The 18,707-nt window shown below is 31.6% G+C and overlaps 1 protein-coding gene and 1 long non-coding RNA gene across 2 annotated transcripts; one reads left to right on the top strand and one right to left on the bottom strand.

Annotated features, from left to right (window-relative positions):
- Positions 1 to 9,510: 9,510 nt before the first annotated feature.
- LOC130892439 (uncharacterized) lies at positions 9,511 to 11,384 on the bottom strand. Its single transcript, XR_009059037.1, has 3 exons — positions 11,033 to 11,384; positions 10,529 to 10,975; positions 9,511 to 10,403 (listed from the first exon to the last, which is right to left on the bottom strand). It is a non-coding gene; the product is annotated as an uncharacterized LOC130892439 (long non-coding RNA).
- Positions 11,385 to 12,177: 793 nt separating this feature from the next.
- On the top strand, positions 12,178 to 15,838 carry LOC130892440 (integrin-linked protein kinase). The gene is made up of 3 exons (XM_057797868.1): positions 12,178 to 12,641; positions 14,248 to 14,413; positions 14,669 to 15,838. The coding sequence occupies exons 1-3, from the start codon at positions 12,553 to 12,555 to the stop codon at positions 15,761 to 15,763; spliced, it is 1,350 nt and encodes a 449-aa protein (XP_057653851.1). The 5' UTR covers positions 12,178 to 12,552; the 3' UTR covers positions 15,764 to 15,838.
- The last annotated feature ends 2,869 nt before the right edge of the window (positions 15,839 to 18,707 follow it).

Genomic DNA, 18,707 nt, shown 5'->3' with positions numbered 1-18,707 from the left:
TCAATGTTTGCAGCTAATCTATTAATCCCTCTACTTTCAGAAATTTCAGGATGGAGAGTGGCCTTGATTGCCAAAGATCTCAATGTTCATACGCTTTGGAGCTCCGTAGTCTGTCACACTTCGAGAGGATGTGGATAGAGGTTTCTTCCCCTACGTAACAGAATCAATCTGCAAGCTGCACTCTGTTAAACCTTGCGTTTTCAGATGTCCATTGAGTATGTGTGGATTATTCTTCCTTGGTTGATGCAATGGATTTTTTTGTTTTTTATTTCTGTACCTTCTTTTCTAGTGTTTTCTCTATAATTCTATAGCCTATTCCACAAAAAGATCCTATGAAAAGTTCTGCCACTACTTTCGCTAGTCTGTCTGCTATTTCATTTCCCTCCACTCCAATCTGTCGCGGAAACCTTTGGAGGGTGACTTTTTTCTTCTTACCTATCTTATTTAACTTTTCCAGGTATTCCCAGACCAGCTTGTATCTTATGACATTCGAGCTCAAAGCTCTAATCGCTGCTTGAACAACTTTTCAGATTGTTTGGTTTTAAGCTCGTACACTCCTATTTCTGTCTGCTGTTTGATGACATTTCTATTTTGTATGGTTCAAACAGATTTAATTTTCATATTCATCTCATAATCTATCAATTGTACAAGTTGTAAATGCTAAATTATGAATTGATAGTGACCAAAATTAGTGTTATATATATAGGAAGGACTAGAAAGATGTTGAGGTTTGGAGCAAATTTGAAAATGAGCAAGTCTATCCATGTTAGTCGAATAAGTTTTAGCCGAAATTAGAAATTACATAATTTTAATAAAGTTATGTACTTTTTTCATGTTTTAACAATTCAACTTTGATGTTTCATTTCGCTTTACAATAAGTAGTAATGGGTATCTCATACGATATTATTGATTCGCAATGATGACCAATTAAAACTATCTTCGTCTAAAACGTAAGTAATATTTTAAATATAAATATTAATACTTATGTGAAGAATAGTTCCTGCAAATTATTAATAGTTGTTATATATTGTAGTCTTCCTGACGATGGGAAAAAAGTTTCCCGAAAGCTAGGAATTGTTCTCATTTTCCAATTTACTGCAAACCTCAATATCTGTCTAGTCCTAGTTGTAACTAGTCAGTAAAGACTACTCGTCTCGAGATATACGTGTATATAATCTCACTATAATTGGGAGCGAAAATAATAAACTTCAATATATAAATTAAAGATGATATTAATAATTTCATTTACATTTGAAAAAAATCTAAAATTGATCAGTACACGTGTGGAACTGCTCTAATAAGATAAAACAACATGAAAGTGGTCTGCCGGCTTATAGCTCTTTGCAATTGCGAGTTATTAGAGATGTCGATATCGACAAAAAGGGCATGTTTTTCGGTAGAGATGTAAATTTATATTTAAAAAGAAAGTAGTAATTTTTTCCTATGTATAACGGTAGACCATGTTTCGAATTAATTATATTCAAAGGAATACCAAAGGTGAACGTACTAATTATATATTAAAGGCACCTCCGTATATCACTTTTTAATATAATATGTTAGTAGTTAGTAATTGATTAATCATAAATTTCGTTAAAGATTTCAAAAAATTATTATAAAATATTATATAATATTCCAAAAATTCAACATTCAACACAATTATTGTCTGAATTTAATTATTTTCATTTTCAAGTAAGTGAGATTGTATTAGCCGTTTAAATGATAAATTATACTTAATTATAATTTTTAAAAAATAATAGCCAAAATTAAGTAATTAGTTTTTTTATAAAATAGATATCTTTTTATTTTCGAATATGTCTGTAATAGTTTGTATATATATATATATATATATATATATATATATATATATATATATATATATATAAAAGAAAAATATGCTTTGTTAAAATTAACCAAAGATCTTAAAAATACGAAAATGGTTTTATATATTTTTTTTATTTTATTAATGTTATTGTAAATTAAAATGTGTTAAATAAAAAAAAGGAAATGAAATTAAAAGATTTTTATATTTATTACACTGGACAAAAAAAATATTCTTTTTTTTTTCTCGTGGATTATTACGAATATTACGTGATTCATAATAAAAATAAGAAAGGTGTTACGTTACATTTTTGAAAGAAATAAATTTATTGTTTTGAAAAATCTGAGTTATTTATCAAACTCCAGTTTTATTATCAGCATTAAAAAACATGTTTTCGTAGACATTTTCATTTGTCTTGTAAGCATTGCTGGTTACCATTTTCCTTGTAGCACTTTTACATTGTAGCGAAATCTTGATAAAAGCGCTCTCCATGCACTTAAAGTTCCCATATTTTTCTGAAAAAACTTCAGGTATTAATGTAAAAAGTGTATTTTCTAGGAGATATTACATACCAATTAATAATGTGCATTGAGCATTTTTTTGGCGATGCTAGAATATTGAGGAGATTTATAGTTACCCAAAAAGTTTTCACTAACGTTGACAAATATCAACCTAGCATCTCTTTCTTTTTCATCTAAGTTGATGATGAAAATTAATTAATCTTTTGATTTGGAGTCCAACAAATACACCTTCCTTCAATTTAGCGTCACTCAAAGAAGGACATTTTTGTTTTAAAAATATGAAAACAGTTTGATCTTTGTCTATTACTTTTACAAAATTTTTTATTAGCCACAATTTGATATGCAAAAGTGGTGATATTATTTTTTCGGGATTTAATAAAGGTTCATTTTTCACCTTTTTTGCTCAGGAACGTAAACAGTTCTTGGCGGCCATGATGTTCATTTCTCTCTCGGTTGTTCCACTCACAAAAAAAGCAAAAGTATTTCGTATAGCCAGTTTGTAGCTCTAAAACCAATGCAACAACTGTCAAATCTGCACAAATTACCCATTGGCGTTTGCTGAATTCTATTGTAACACTAATTTTATGTTTTTATTTAATGAGCTCCGTGAGCTAAAAGTAGCGATTGAAATTTATTTCTGTTAAGGAGAATTGCAACTTTTAGACTTGACTTTGAGGAATCAATGAAAAGTCTCCATTCCTCTGACCTATTTTTATAACCTCGTTTTAAGATAAGTACTCAATATTATTACAGTACACTAACTCGTTCTCTTTAGAAAACAAATTAATATATAAACTGAGGCTTTTACGGTAGACGGTAACTTTAACTCCTATCTTGAGTAGATTCCACTGCTTCAGTCTTGAACTTCTCACTGCAGCTTTTTCTTTGGACAAATCCAAATCTCTACGAGATCATTAAAGACCATTTTGTTAATAAAATACGGTGTTTGAGGACTGACAGGAGCTGTAAATTCTATTTCAATTTCTTCGTTTTCAGAACTTTTTTCAACACTGTAAACTGGAGAAGGCGCAGTAACTTCTTTCGAATGATGGATTGCTTTTGCTACAGAAACGGCCTGTATTTTACTGTATGTATTTCCTTCCACTCCCATCTTTCCCGGATTTTATTTTCCTTGCCTAACTGGTTTGACTTGTCCAGGCAATTCCAGATCTTATGACGTTGGTACTCAGATCACTAATGGCTGCTCGCCTTCGGTCAAGATGATAATTTCCTATTTGCGCTAATTCCTTTCTAAGTTAACACATTTTTCAATAGCAATAGTTTGGTTCTGAACCTAACACTCCTATTCTAGTCTGCTGTTTGGGATTTATCTGTATCCGTAGAAATTATCCGACTAATAAACATTGAAAGTAAGTGAGTAGGATCCCTTCATTAAAAACTTATACTGTAAGGTGTGAATATGGAGTTTTATAAAGGAAATCAGCTGCAAATACTTTTTAAAGGCATCAAATATAAATATAAAGATGTGGTACTATCCATCAGTTGGGATGAAGAGATCATCGGATATCATCCCTTTTGCTATAAAGAGAAGATAAGGCTAAATATTTCTCTCGCTAAAGGTAAGATAATAAAATATTTTTGAGAGAGTAAATGATGTAAAAAATTTTATGCGTTCATTCGATGAAATACTTCTTTTCTAATTTATTTACATTCACCGGTTACGTTTCTATATTGTTCTTCCGTTCACTATGACTTTTTATTATATCTAAAGTCTATAGTAGGTCATATATTTATTGTAACAAAGTAAATTTTTCGACAATAATTATTTTAAAAAATTTCCGAATATATGTTCATTTAATAATGTATATAACCCACTATACCCTCTGACTTATAGGTAGAAATAGTTTGTTAAATATCCAATACGAGTTTTAATTTCAAATTTCAAGCGATATGATTGTAAAAATTCATGTTTCCCCACTGTCACGGAATAAGTAGCGCGAAGGTCGAACTATCCAAGAGGGGTGGAAAGGAGTCTGAATCGAGGAAGGCTTGAACGACGAGTCGAGAGGGAGAGTTCGCTACTGGCTGGCAAAAGTAAAAGTTGGTATCTTTGAACATACGCCGAATTTACAATTTCTACTCCGTTTGTGTTGGTATTTTTTTTTTTAGTAATTTTTTTTAGTTTTGTAAATTGAAGCAGTTTTAGCGAAGGTAAGACTTTATAGAAATAGTATTTTAAATAATAGGTGGTCTTTTCAATAATTGTTAGACGGAAAAGTTTATTCAATATATTAAATATTCCATTTTTACAAGTATTAAACTAATTTAGTAGTGTTATTGTATAACAATAATATAACAAAAGCTCGTACAGTTGAGTATTATTAATATTCCTTCCCGTTTTAAAACCTCTTTCCGGTTGAAATATTGAAGTTTTCCAGGCGTTCTGCCAGGGCTCTTTGGTATTTCAATTCTAGAACGGTAAAGCCCGCTGAATTGAAATATTAAGATTTTCCAGGCGTCTTGCCAGGGCTCATTGATGTTTTCATTAACGGAACAAACCCTTCCGTACTCATTCCCGTCTTCAAACTCTGTTTCGGTTGAAATATTGAAGTTTTCCAGGCGTCCTGCCAGGGCTCGTTGGTATTTCAATTCGAGAACGTAAAGCCCGCTGAATCAAAATATTAAGATTGTTCAGGCGTCTTGCCATGGCTCATTGATGTTTTCGTTCACGGATTAAACCCGTCCGTCTTCACTCCCGTTTTCAAACCCCGTTTCGGTTGAAATATTGAAGTTTTCCAGGCGTCCCGCCAGGACTCGTTGGTATTTCAATTCGAGAACGTAAAGCCACTGAATTGAAATGTTGAGGGTTTCTAGACGTCTTCCCAGGGCACATTGATATTTTCATTCACGGATCGAACCCTTCCGTATTTCCTTTTCTGATCCCCTGAGACATTTTAATCAAATATCCCCGTTCAGTTTGCAGACCTAGAATCCGTTTTTCTTTTGCTTTCAATTACTAACTGGCTTATTGAAAACAACTCAGCTAGCTTTTACCGCTTTTCTTTTTCATGACCTACTCTAGATTAGAAAACTCCTATGGTAGAATAGTTGTTTAGAAGTACGAATTTAGCTTTTCTGTAGTGTGTGGGCCAGGAGATTAACTTTTATTTTAGGACCAGCGCGGACATCTTCTAGAAATAAACCTGCCGAATCAGATATAACTAGACCCTTGGAATTGGCTGTACCTCCATCTGAGGTTACCCGGAACTCTTGACGTTTGAAGTCAAGGGGCCATGTAGTTAACCACACAAAAGATCTGGCACCCGAGCATTAAATAAAGATTTTGCATCGAGGATGTCCAAAGTGACGTGCTCAAAAACCGAGTTTGGGAGAGAAAGAAGATATATATATATATATATATATATATATATATATATATATATTGGAATTTCCTGAATTCTAAAAAATTAATATAAACAAATTTCCTCTGTTTATAAGAAAACATATCAAAGACGCCGCTTTGTTGGAGAAGTTTGAATTATAAATTTTACCCAAATATTCTAGACAACATTATGTTGCTATCGGTAAATCAAACTTATGATCAAAAAGATTTTATTTACAGTCACAATAATGTGCTGTCCACCGGAAAACACCCCAATTCGCTGTTCTAGTATGATGAGTCAATATGATTTGTTTCAATGTTTTCATTCTGTAGCTCTGTTTGGTAATAAATCGTTTTACCTTCTTTGATTCATTATAGATCACTATGAGCATTTTTCCAAATTTCGAAAGAACAGGTTTTTGATCAGGTGTCCATATTAACTTAAGCTCTCCTAGGTCGATTCACAAGAATGGAGTAAGAAACGCTTAAAAGGAAATTTACACAGCTAAAAAATTTCAAAAATCTATCCCAACACTTATATGCTATTTCAATGAACAGAAGTGGACGGAATAATATAAAAATTCTTCATTTAACAGACATGCACAAAGTAACCATTCTAGAAATGATTGATTGTGGAGATAACACACGGACACAAATGGAAATTGCCAAATTTGCCGTCTAGATCCCAAGGAACAATTAGCAAAATAGAAAAGCATTTTCGCGACGTTGGTCATGTGAGATAGATGAAAAAGTAGCTGCCAATTTTTCGAATTTTAAAGAAAATTAAAATGCATCCCTATAAAATGATATCAAAGTATTTGTATTTAACATAAAATGAGCATGAAACTCTCTCTAACCTAACCTTCAAGCTAATATAGGTGCACAGGACAGCTCCCGCTACTTGTCATATCGTTTTCTTTTTGATTAATCTGTTATTTTTCATCAATTAATTCCAGTAACTTTCATAACATATATGACTTGAGGATTTTTCGTAATAAATGTAGATCGTTCTCCAGAAACTCGTATTTCTTTGGTTGTTATTCTTTTTGTTACGAACTCATCTGGAGTAGTGTAATTGTTAAGTTCACTACTTTTTCTTTATTAGACCAATTATTCAATCTAGCGGCTGCCTCAAAAGCTGGGGCCAATTTCTTTTGCTTTGAATTCTAGAGATAACATTTTTAATGACAGAACATCGGTAGAAGTATCGCTCTTCATAGTCGAAATATTATAAACTCCTTCATATTGACAGAAATATCCTTTTTCAAAGTCAACACACCGTCCTTCGTGGTCAAAATATCATTCTTCATGGTAGACATAATCTCATTAATGTTGGCCAAAATATCGTTCCTCAAAGTTGAAATATCGTCCTCCATGAACGAAATCTACTCGTCCATTTTAGTAGAAATTGACGAGATCAAGGTGGAAGACTCGTCTTGAATAGATAAGTTTCTGAATCAAATCCGTCACTTACAAGTGCCACGTTGAGTCTTTCTACTAGTTCACTTTTCTTACCGGACGTTTGTAATTCGCGGTTCTCTAGTACTGCTTTTGGTTCTGTCACTTTCAGATCACTTAGTCTCTTAGCCATGTATATACCACTATTTATTTACAATACACCACACCTGACACCAATGTAATGTGTTTCCTATTTTCCAATATATTCAATCTAGTTTTCGACGGTGGTGTAAATTTATACACACTGTATTTTACTTACTTAATTTATTTAAACACTTATACTAGACTCAACTACTATTATCCACACTATTCACTACTTTTCTAATTTAAATTCACCTATTACGTTTCTATTCTATTCTAGCAGCGAAACATATATCAAAAATAAATGACCTAGAAATTAATTCTGAAAAAAAAAATAATATAAACAACTCTCCGCTGTTAATAAGAAAAGATATCAAAGACGCCGCTATGATAAAAATATGTGTCAGAACAGGCTTCACGAGCCATGTCGTGGACGTGGGAATAACTCAATCACTCACTAATACTAAAAAATCTCTTTTCGCCGTTGTATCTATCACTGCAAATACTATTCTTACTCCATTCTTGTGAATCGGCCTAGAAGAGCTTGAGTTAATATGGACACCTGATCAAAAACTCTGTTCTTTCGGAATTTGGAAAAATGCTCATAGTGATCTATAATGAATCAAAGAAGGTAAAACGATTTATTACCAAACAGAGCTACAGAATGAAAACATTGAAACAAATCATATTGATTCATCATACTAGAACAGCGAATTGGGGTGTTTTCCGGTGGACAGCACATTATTGTGACTGTAAATAAAATCTTTTTCATCATAAGTTTGATTTACCGATGGCAACATAATGTTGTCTAGAATATTTGGGTAAAATTCATAATTCAACCTTCTCCAACAAACCATACCCATTAATACTCATCTAAGCCCAAACATTTACTGAAAATTTGCCGGACGTATCACTGTAAACGCGAATGCGTCCGTAATTGCATTTAAAATTAGAAAACTCGTATTAGCCCCTGTCACATGAGCACCCTGTATCATTTTTTTTTTGAAAACTTATATTTGATTATGTTGTGTGTTTGACGGAATAAATAATTCTACATTACTATCTGAAGGTAAGGGGGAATCAATGGTTAAAAATCCGTAACTTTTATAGGTACCACCTACAGGTACAATCTAAAGATAGCAAAAATTAATTTTCAATCGATTTTATAACATCGAGGTACTTTTTTAACTCGAGGAAATGTATGGTTTGGAGATATGTAGATTTGTAGATCGTTGTACATGCCAAGGAAAGCATTCGACATAAAGACATACATTTTTTATCTAAAATACTTACAACAGGTATTAAAACACAATCAAATATATCTATTTAAACTGCATACTGTCGAACATCGTGCTATTTACATAAGGGAAAAATTGAAATGTAGAAAAATTTAGTTGGTAGGCTTACAACCTATTAAATAAAAACAAAAAGAAAACTATAATAAAAGTTCGAAGTGTCACTTTGCACTTCTACACACTTCCGGAGTACACGGAGGATATTTATTTTGACTTGGAAGTGCATTCCCAGATTCTGCCTTATAGCGTGATATTGGAAGTTTATTCTATTGATCATTTCGTTTATTGTATTTACCAGTGTTGTATCTACCAAGCTTTTAAGATATCCACAAAAAATGAATTCATTGTATTTAACTCAGGGAAACGTGGTGGCCTTGCAAACGGACCTCCTCGACCAATCCACCTATTAGTAAAGATGTTCTAAAATGATTTTTTACAACATTCAGGAAGTGGGAAGAGACTCAATAGTGACGCTATAAGGCATGCAATGCCAGCAAAGAATGCTCTTTTAAGTGTGTAGAAGTGCAAGGTGCCCACATAGAACATTTTTTATAGTTTTTTTTTGTTTTTATTTGATAAGTTGTTGGCTAACCAACTAAATTTTTCTAAATTTCAATTTTTTCCTTATGTAAGTAACGCGATTTTAGACAGTATGCAGTTCAATTAGAAATGTTTGATTGGGCTTTAATACCTCATGTATTTTCTATAAATAATCACAATTTATGATAATTTCCTATGGAATGAGGAGAACAGTTTTCTTGGCATTTGGCTTCTATTTTCATAAAACTTTAACCTAACCTAATCTATACAATTTTCTTTTTGCTGACGATATCAGGAAATTATGTTTTTTAATTTAAATGTACAAGGCCATTTTGTCAATAAAGATTTTTAAAACAAATTTAGCTATTTTAAATATGCTGTAATGAATGTATTATAATAGTTGGGTGATTTTTTTTCTGTACAAAAAACTTGTAAAATAAATTAAAACACTGCTTGTGGCTTTATAATTTATTTGATGATTATAAAAACTGTAGTCTACTAACAAGAAATCAAATTGTATTTATTTACTTTATGAAAATTGTTGTTGGATTTACAGGGTTTGATTAAATTAGAAAAACAGTAATATTATTACTTTTAAGAATAATTGTCATTTCAAAATTGAGTAAAATCTAAATACACATTTTTTAAATAAAAATTTCTAAACTTTTTACAAAAAAAAGTCGAATGAGGAAAAATATTGCTACAATAAAAAATATTTAAAACTCAAAATTATAATATATCATACTTTGGTTCAACTCCTACGGATAGTCAATTCAGTACGGAATAACCTACAGTATAGATCCTACCAATAATACTCCTCAATTTCTTTAATTGGGGGATATTGCAAGTTTGTGAGGGCTACACACAGTTAAAAGATAATTGAAATTTGTGATATATAATATGATGGAACTTGCTGTAAAATATTATAAAACTTTATTCTCCTGATGCCCCTTTCTACATGAATTCTAGCCTTGGCCTGGTAGTGGCTCAGTTGAAGGTCCTGGTAGTGTCTCAGTTGAAGGATCTGGTAGTGGTTCAGTTGAAGGTCCTGGTAGTAGCTCAGTCACAAGGTTTTTTACAGTTCGCTTCTTAAAAAAAGTGCATACCTTTTTTCTGGTGATTTTATATTAAACTTCTGCATATTGAAATCAAATAAAGTTGGCCCGTTCTTTTTTTCTTTATTTAAAAAGTGACAATCGCATACTTTTGCAAGTTCACACAAATCTATTCCTCTCGGTCTTGTTTTTTGGGAACCGAAAAAACTTACATAGATGCTTTGGAATGTAATGTTTACAGTCTGGAACAAAGCACTTACCCATTCTGAAGCAGTTCTAGACCTTAAAAACCTAAAAATTAATTTATTTATACTCGAAAACTCATGACTATTAGTAGATGACAGAGATTAACAACAAAAATAAAATAGACATAATCTCAACAAGTTAAGCAGAATTAATAGGTTAAATTAACTCACCTGGGGAAAAATCTCTTAAATAGTACGTTCCTTAAACAATACAGGGTGAGTCGGAAGGAGCTCACAAACTCTAGGAGTGTATTACACACGTGAAAATAACGTAAAAAAACTCATATGTTCTTATCCGATTTTCATTTGTTTTCAAGTTATGGAATAATTAAAAATGTTCATCTAGTTTTCCACTTATATCTGAATTTTAACATTATCAAAGTATGACATGTTCGAGGCTCAAAGGCATTTGATATAATTCTGACGTTTTAATGAACTGTCAGTGAACAGTAACTGAACGTTCAATTTCGAATTTGTGTGATTGTTAGTGTTGGAAAATGCCAGATACTTATTCAAATTTAGAATATGCAAATATGGTGTTTTTTTGTGGTTTCTGTAATGAAGACGCTACAGCTGCTGCTGAAGAATATCGTCAATGTTTTCCACACCAAAGATATCCTGATAAAACGTACTTATTAGAGTTTTTAACAAATTGTGCGAGATTGGTAAACTTACCAGTGCTAATATCATCTGAACGCGCTACTCGACAAGGTTTGGTAGAAGTAAAAAATATTCTGTATCTAGTAGAAGAAGATACAACTACTAGCTCACGGAGAATTGCCACTCATTTGGGAATTCCACAAAAAAAAAGGGGTGATAAACACACTCCACAAACAACGCTTATATCCTTATCACGTACAGATAGTACAGCACCTACAATCAGAGGATTACGCTAACCGTATGGAGTTTTGTCGGTGGATAAATAATAATCATCGTGTTTTATCGAGTATTCTCTTTAGGGATTAAGCTACATTTACCCGTGATGACATTAATAATACTCGTAACTATCATGTACGGTTGCACGAAAATCCCCGTGCAACAATCGAAAGCAATTTTCAACATCAGTTTTCTCTGACCGTGTGGTACCTATGGTTGACAGTTATTTAATTGGCCCTTTCATTTTGGAGAACCGTCTCACATGAGAGAACTACCAAAATTTTTTACAAAATTAAGGACAAGACCTACTAGAGGATGGTCTTGTAAATATTAGAATGGCAGATGTTCTATCAGCATGATGGAACTCCTGCATATGTCGCTCGTCAGGTCAAGCAACAATTGGACGAACGTTTTCCAGGGCGTTGGATTGGTCGTGGAGGTCCCATTAATTGGCCTGCAAGATCTCCAGACCTCACACCACTAGATTTTTGTTTATGAGGCTGGATGAGAAAAGAAGTCTACAAAATAAAAGTGTACACACGGGATGCACTAATTAGATGAATTGAGAATACTGCAGCGCATATTAAAGAAAAAACAAATGAATCAATTGGGAGAACAACAAGCGCTCTTCGTAGACGAAGCAGAAAATATTTAGAAGTCAATGGCGGTATTTTTGAACATTTATTGAAAGAACGCTATGATTAAGAAAATTTTTATGTGATAATTTGTTTATTTGTTAATATGCTAGTGGAAAGCTAGATGGACATTTTTAATTACTCCATAACTTGAAAACAAATGAAAATCGGATAAAAACATATGAGTTTTTTTACATCATTCTCACGTGTATAATACACTCCTAAAGTTTGGTACGCTCCTCCCGACTCACCCTGTATATTCAAATGAAAAGTCTTATTTTATCACATAAACCACGAAAGCACTAAATGAAAAATTGCTTATGGGCATTAACCATTATCAACAAAATTGTTTGGAGTCCATATAAGCTATTAAACGCATTCAATGACGTCATACCCCAATGTGAAACGCACTCAAGATGTTAGTTTATATTTTGATAAAATTTAATGTTGGTAACAAGAAGTTTTTATTAGGCAGCTAAATGTCACCAGAAAAAGTAGTATATTTTTTAGAATAAATAAATTTAAAGAATTATGTTTATAATGATTTGATAATTTATATCAGTGTTTGTGGTTAAGAAGTGCTTCCTATATAATTACCTAATATCTACGTATTATACATATCTATTTTGTTAACGAAACTTCTCAGAATAAACGCCCAGATAAATTTTAAACACAATACTGGATATGGAAGATATATTTCAATGGTGCAAAGAAGGGAATGCCCTACAAGTGAGGGTTTGGCTAGATGAACCCGAACATGATATGAACCAAGGGTAAGTAACTAGCATATTAAAGATTCCACGTATAGATACATGTTCAGTAACCATATTTGGCAATGGTCCATCGGTTATTTAGAAATAGTGGGGATTATTTATAGATTTTAAATGAATAATGATACATTTGGCCTTCATTATAATACCAGTTTAAATAATATTATTCTGTTACCAAGTGTATGACCTAATTTAGTTGGATTTAAATATAGAATTTGAATTTTTTCCATGTTTATATTGTAAATATTGAGAATTGATTTAAAATGTACATGAAACTGTAGTAATGTAAATTAGGATATGTTACTTTTTTAAAAGGCATACTCCTAAAATACTGCAATTTATGGGGTTAGTTTGTGCAACTAGTCCCAACAGCTATGAATTTAACATTGATAATGTTAAATACTTCTGTATATTGAAATTTCATTTTATTTGTATCTTCATTTAGTTATTTTTATGTTTGCTTTTTAGTTTTTACAAGCTTTTGTCTACCCATTGTAACAATTTTTTGACAATAAAGCATTTCTCTCTCTAAATTAACATTAACAGCATGGTTAAAAATTATATTCTGAACAATGGTGTAAAAAAGTTGTCAACAGCACAATGTTACATCGCAGCTAACTTCACTTATATTAAAAACAGTAGTAGATAGTAGAATATTCCTAATTTTCTGGTTATCATTCTTTGTTTCATATGTATTTTATAAGTTTGTTTATTTAATATTGATAATAAATACCTAATATAATATGTATAATAAAATACATTGAACTTGAAATTAATAACATCAGATGATAGGGGTGTATTTTTGTGGGGAAGGATTTTAGTCACCGGATTTGAAGGTGTTGTAGAAGCTAAGCTTCCAATAGATTCTAATGAAATATCCGTTGTGGACCAAGCAGAGTCAGCAGATTATATTATTGAATATAAGACTCAACAGAAATGGATTGCTCATTGATTTACATTGATAAAATAGAAAATATTAACTTTGGAAACAAAATGAAAATTCAAAAAAATATTAAAAAAACCTAGATGTCTAACTAACATAGCAAATTATATATTGGAGGCAACTAAAAAATGGCTTAAAGCCAAATTTAGATATTGTTGTTTCAATTAAAAAAATAACCAAAAATTATAAAGACATAAGTAGAGTTAGATATTGATTAGAAATTTTATTATATAAGTTTTAATGAAACTTTAATGTAGATAAATTCATTTTAATGCCACAATAAATTGTTTATTATATGTTCTAACTGCTTTGTCAACTTCTAATATTTTATTGTACTGTACTGTAATTTACCTCATATAAACTATATGCCACACATGGGATGATTTCCATATATTTTATCAGCAAAAATGCTATTCTCATATGTCGTTGTAAGCTACATTGAAACCAAGCAAAATAGCATTTTCTTTTAACATTTATCATTTTGAAAATTAACAGCACTGTTACTGCCAACATTTTAATGAAACATTAATCATTTTCAATATCTGACACAACTTATATATTGAGACATTGAGGAATAAGGTCCCTTTGTGTTATTTGCAATAATCATCCAGTTATACTCTGCATGTTCTTAAGTAATAGTACATATAGTGGACTTTATTTTTTTAGGGATGATCATGGATTCAGTCCACTGCATTGGGCGGCAATGAAGGGTTTCAATAAAATAGTTGAAATGCTTCTACTAAGGGGAGCACGAGTTAATGCCACAAACAGAGGAGATGATACTCCATTACATATGGCAGCTGCTCATGGTCACAGGGAGATTGTAAACATGGTATGTAACAATAGGATGGGATGGGAACAGATATAGAAAGAGTTAAAATGAATGACCAAATTGATGGTTATTTAATATAGGTAGAAAAAATATTTTCCGTTTGAAATGTTTATGAATCAAATAACTACTGAATACAGAAGTATTGAACAATTCCAATCACTAAAACAAGTTTTCAGTCTATTAATATAATTGAGTCGTCATATAAACATAATAAAAATCTATAAATCCAGAAACAATAATACATCTTTTTTACAGCTTCTCCGGCAAAAAGCTGATATCAATTTCACAAACGAACACGGGAATTCACCATTACATTATGCGTGCTTCTGGAGCTATTCAGATATAGCAGAAGATCTAGTACATCATGGTGCGAAGGTAGCCATTGCCAACAAATATGGTGAAACACCTCTTGATAAATGTAAGGGAAATCTTACAAAAGTTCTTCATGATATTGCAGTAGAATCTGGTCAAGATCTGAAAAAAATTAAATTCAAAGATCAGAGTTGGTTAGGTTTAAAAACCAGATCTAGAGATGCTACACTATCCCGTCACAAGGGTATACATATTAAAGAATTGGAAATGAAAAGGAAAATAAGTGAAACACATAGCGGAGTCACTTATATTGGTAGGTGGCAAAATAATGACATAGTTGCCAAGATTCTTAAGGTGCGTGATGTTACCTCCCGAATTTCAAGAGATTTTAATGAGGAATTTCCTAAACTACGGATATTCTCCCATCCTAATATTCTCCCTGTTATCGGTTGTTGTAACAGTCCTCCGCATTTGATCGTTATAAGTCAGTATCTACCATTAGGATCATTGTATAATGTTTTACATGAAGGTAGTGGTGGTCTTGTAGTAGATACAATACAAGCTTTACGTTTTGCAATAGATATAGCAAGAGGAATGGCTTTTCTACATAGTTTAGAAAGAACAACTCCTGAATACTTCCTGAATAGTCGTCATGTTATGATTGACGATGACTTAACAGCAAGACTAAGTATGGCCGATGCTAAATTCAGTTTTCAAGAAAAAGGTAGAATTTACTATCCTGCATGGATGTCTCCAGAAGCACTTCAAAAGAAAATTACGGATCGTAATTGGGAAGCTTCTGATATGTGGAGCTATGCTATTTTACTTTGGGAGTTGGCTACTAGGGAAGTACCTTTTGCCGACCAAAGTCCTATGGAAGTTGGCATGAGAATTGCTTTGGAGGGTTTGAGAATAAGTATCAAACCAGGAATATCATCACATTTGATCAAGTTGATAAATATCTGTATGAACGAGGATCCTGGTAAAAGACCTACTTTTGATATGATTTTACCTATTTTGGAAAGAATGGTTCGTTGATATTTCCGTACCTATTTGTTAACAATTATTTAATTAATTCAGAATAACTAATTAAAATCGATTTTATTAACATCACCTTTGAAATATGTTTTCCTTTCAAAGAATACAAATAGGGCTCATACCAGAAAAAAAAATTACTCAGTATTTCACAATTGCCTTTTTCTATTGTATCCCAACTATTTGTCAATAGTATATTATTTACCAGTGTATAATAACTCATTTTAAGTGAGTAGAAGATACGATATTTGTCAAAACTCATTACCCTACAAACCATTATCTCCATTATTAAAGCAACCATGAATTACAAAAGGTAGTGAAATAACTATGCGTTCATCTCGTCGTTTGTCATAATTTGACACTGCTCTTCATCTGATCCTCCCAACCAGGTGTGAACATCAGCTGATATCAGATCATCAGGCTGGTCTACAAGTTGTTCAATCATTGCATCTCTTAAGTTGTTTAACTCAACATCTGTAATATTTTAATAAAATCAAAAAAGGCTACAATTCGCCCCTGAACAAACAATAGTTTTAACTGAAACTTTTTCCTGTGCGTTTGGAAGGTTAAAAACATCTATCATATTTGTTTCTTTGAAGTTGTTAACGACTCTCCCCTGTTTTGACAAACCGCTGAATACAATGTTTTTTGTAACTTGTTTTTTATGGTTTGGATCACATTTTGGTACATGGGTTGCAGCAATGGAGGTAAAAATAGAACAGTAATTTTACCATCATCAGATTTTAATTCATCAAGATATCCAGGACAATTGACGAGAAGTGAAATCATTCTGGTAAAAGAGGTTTTGTCATCCATTAGTGTATAAAACTGACAGTTAAACGTTTTTCAAAGCTATTGGCTTTTTTGTGTTCCCTACGACCAGCAATTCTAATTTATGCGTTCCACTAACATTAAAACATGGTATAAAAGTTATTCTATCATTTGTCAGCTTGCCATCTGGAGCCCTGGTTTCCTATGAACAAATGTTTTTTTTTTGCCAAAGACGCGATAACAAACCACTTTTTTCTGGATTGGGAATCTATCTTGACCTAGATCCATTTCATTCACAGTTTCTTAAAAATTTTAAACAAAACATGAAAGTTTCTCCCAGTTAAAGTCAAAAATCGAAATCCAAAGTGCCGTTTGAATTTATCTAACCACCTAACCCATGCAAGTAAAGTTGTCCTTTTTCATAATTCGCCTGATAAAGATGTGTGACGGCTCCTTTCTTGCATAAAGTGCATCTTCAACTTGCAGAAATTCACCTACTTTTAATGTCTGTCTTACATTGGAAGATGATTCACTAGTACTTCTCTTGCAAAATGATTAAATTTGTTTCTTTGCACGCCCAATATTGTATTCCTTAGACATAGTAACCAACATTTCACCATTTTCTGAACGATTTAAAATTGCATACTTTTTATCTCAAGTCAGCGCAACATGCTTACGTTTTCCTGACATTACACTGCACTTATAATTTATACTGTATTGTACTTAAAACACTGTCATCACTTAAATAACACGTGACAATCACACTATACACCAACTCATTGACGGGAACACAGCACCATTACTGTATGTGCCTAGATATTGAAATGTCGATTTATAGAGACAGTACTGTACTTTCCTTGACTTTTCCAACAATAAATTTAATAAAGCAACTTCATTATCCCTAATTTAAATTTAAGAAATCTACTCATACTAAGAATTAGTTTGATACATTTGAACCAAATTTATTTCGATTTAAAAGGTACATAGATTTATAAATTATTTTGAAGAACATGGTATGTTAAAAAACAAATATTCAGTGGCTTACTAATTTTAAAAACTAATTTTTTGTAGAAAAACAAAATATTATTGTTAAATCAATGAAGAATCTGACAATAGTGATTAAAATGAAAACATTTTAATCACTTCCCGTGATTAAAATGAATACATTTTAATCACTTCCCGTGATTAAAGGGTATTATTAAAGTCGAGCAACCAGACGTATAATGGGTACATTATATAACAGTCATTAATAAAAACTATTATTTAAATGAAAATATTCCAGAGTGCCTCTAAATTCAAGTCTTATTGCCTGTAACATAGCTTTTATATTTTTTAACAAAATATTTTTGCTTCTAAAGTAATACATGTATTTATTTAAATTTTTTAAATGTTTTGTATAATAATGAATTTTAAATATTATTTTTTAACTCTGTATATATTACAAGTCTAATTAAAAAAAATGATTAACAAAACATGTTTTATTTCATTTCCTTCTTATATCTACATAGAGACAAATAGGACAAAATTAAATTTTTATTACCTTGGAATAATTAGAGTATTGGTTATATAAGAGTACGTGCATGTGATGCTTTGGCATAAGATATCATCTTTAAATTAATAAAATATCTAAGAAAAAGACTGTAGTTTGTAAAGCGATCCACACACAGGCATTTTTCTATTTGACTTCTCTTATTAATTATGCGAACAAATATTTTACTTAATCCATTTTTTCTTACGTTTTCTCTTTGTTCTATATTGGTGTTCTATTAATCTTATTTTTTCTTTTGAAAATACTCTCCAGGCTATCCTTTTCCCTTTTTCATTTATTGTTGTACGATTCGAATAGTTATAAATGGACGATAGACCCTCCTTTCAAATTTCAAGATACGTTTTGAATGTTTCCGAACTCTAGCCTTAAGGTTATCAGGTGAAGTAAATAGTTCAATGAAGAAACCTTATTTCTTAGATAATTCACAATATACTATTTTCTTTCGCAACATTACGAGAATTTGCGATTCCCCTATTATAATAAATATCCTTGGTGGCTGTATTATTTTATATTCAAATCAAATCTACAAGTTCGGTGCATTGTGCTGATGCGACCCTATAATAAACTCATCTGGACATAATATGCTAGTACGAAACCATAGTGGGGCGCTAATAATTGGTATAAAAA

The sequence above is a fragment of the Diorhabda carinulata genome, chromosome 4 (genome assembly GCF_026250575.1).
Source record: "Diorhabda carinulata isolate Delta chromosome 4, icDioCari1.1, whole genome shotgun sequence".
Lineage (NCBI taxonomy): Eukaryota > Metazoa > Arthropoda > Insecta > Coleoptera > Chrysomelidae > Diorhabda > Diorhabda carinulata.
The sequence above is the reverse complement of the archived record's forward strand: the minus strand, read 5'-3'. Positions and strand labels throughout refer to the sequence as shown.

What these genes read in the sequence shown, in the direction of transcription:
- LOC130892440 (XM_057797868.1), top strand. Translation starts at nt 12,553, where the DNA reads ATGGAAGATATATTTCAATGGTGCAAAGAAGGGAATGCCCTACAAGTG. An exon ending in GAACATGATATGAACCAAGG is followed by an intron (nt 12,642 to 14,247) that starts GTAAGTAACTAG and finishes TTATTTTTTTAG; the next exon opens with GGATGATCATGGATTCAGTC. An exon ending in ACAGGGAGATTGTAAACATG is followed by an intron (nt 14,414 to 14,668) that starts GTATGTAACAAT and finishes TCTTTTTTACAG; the next exon opens with CTTCTCCGGCAAAAAGCTGA.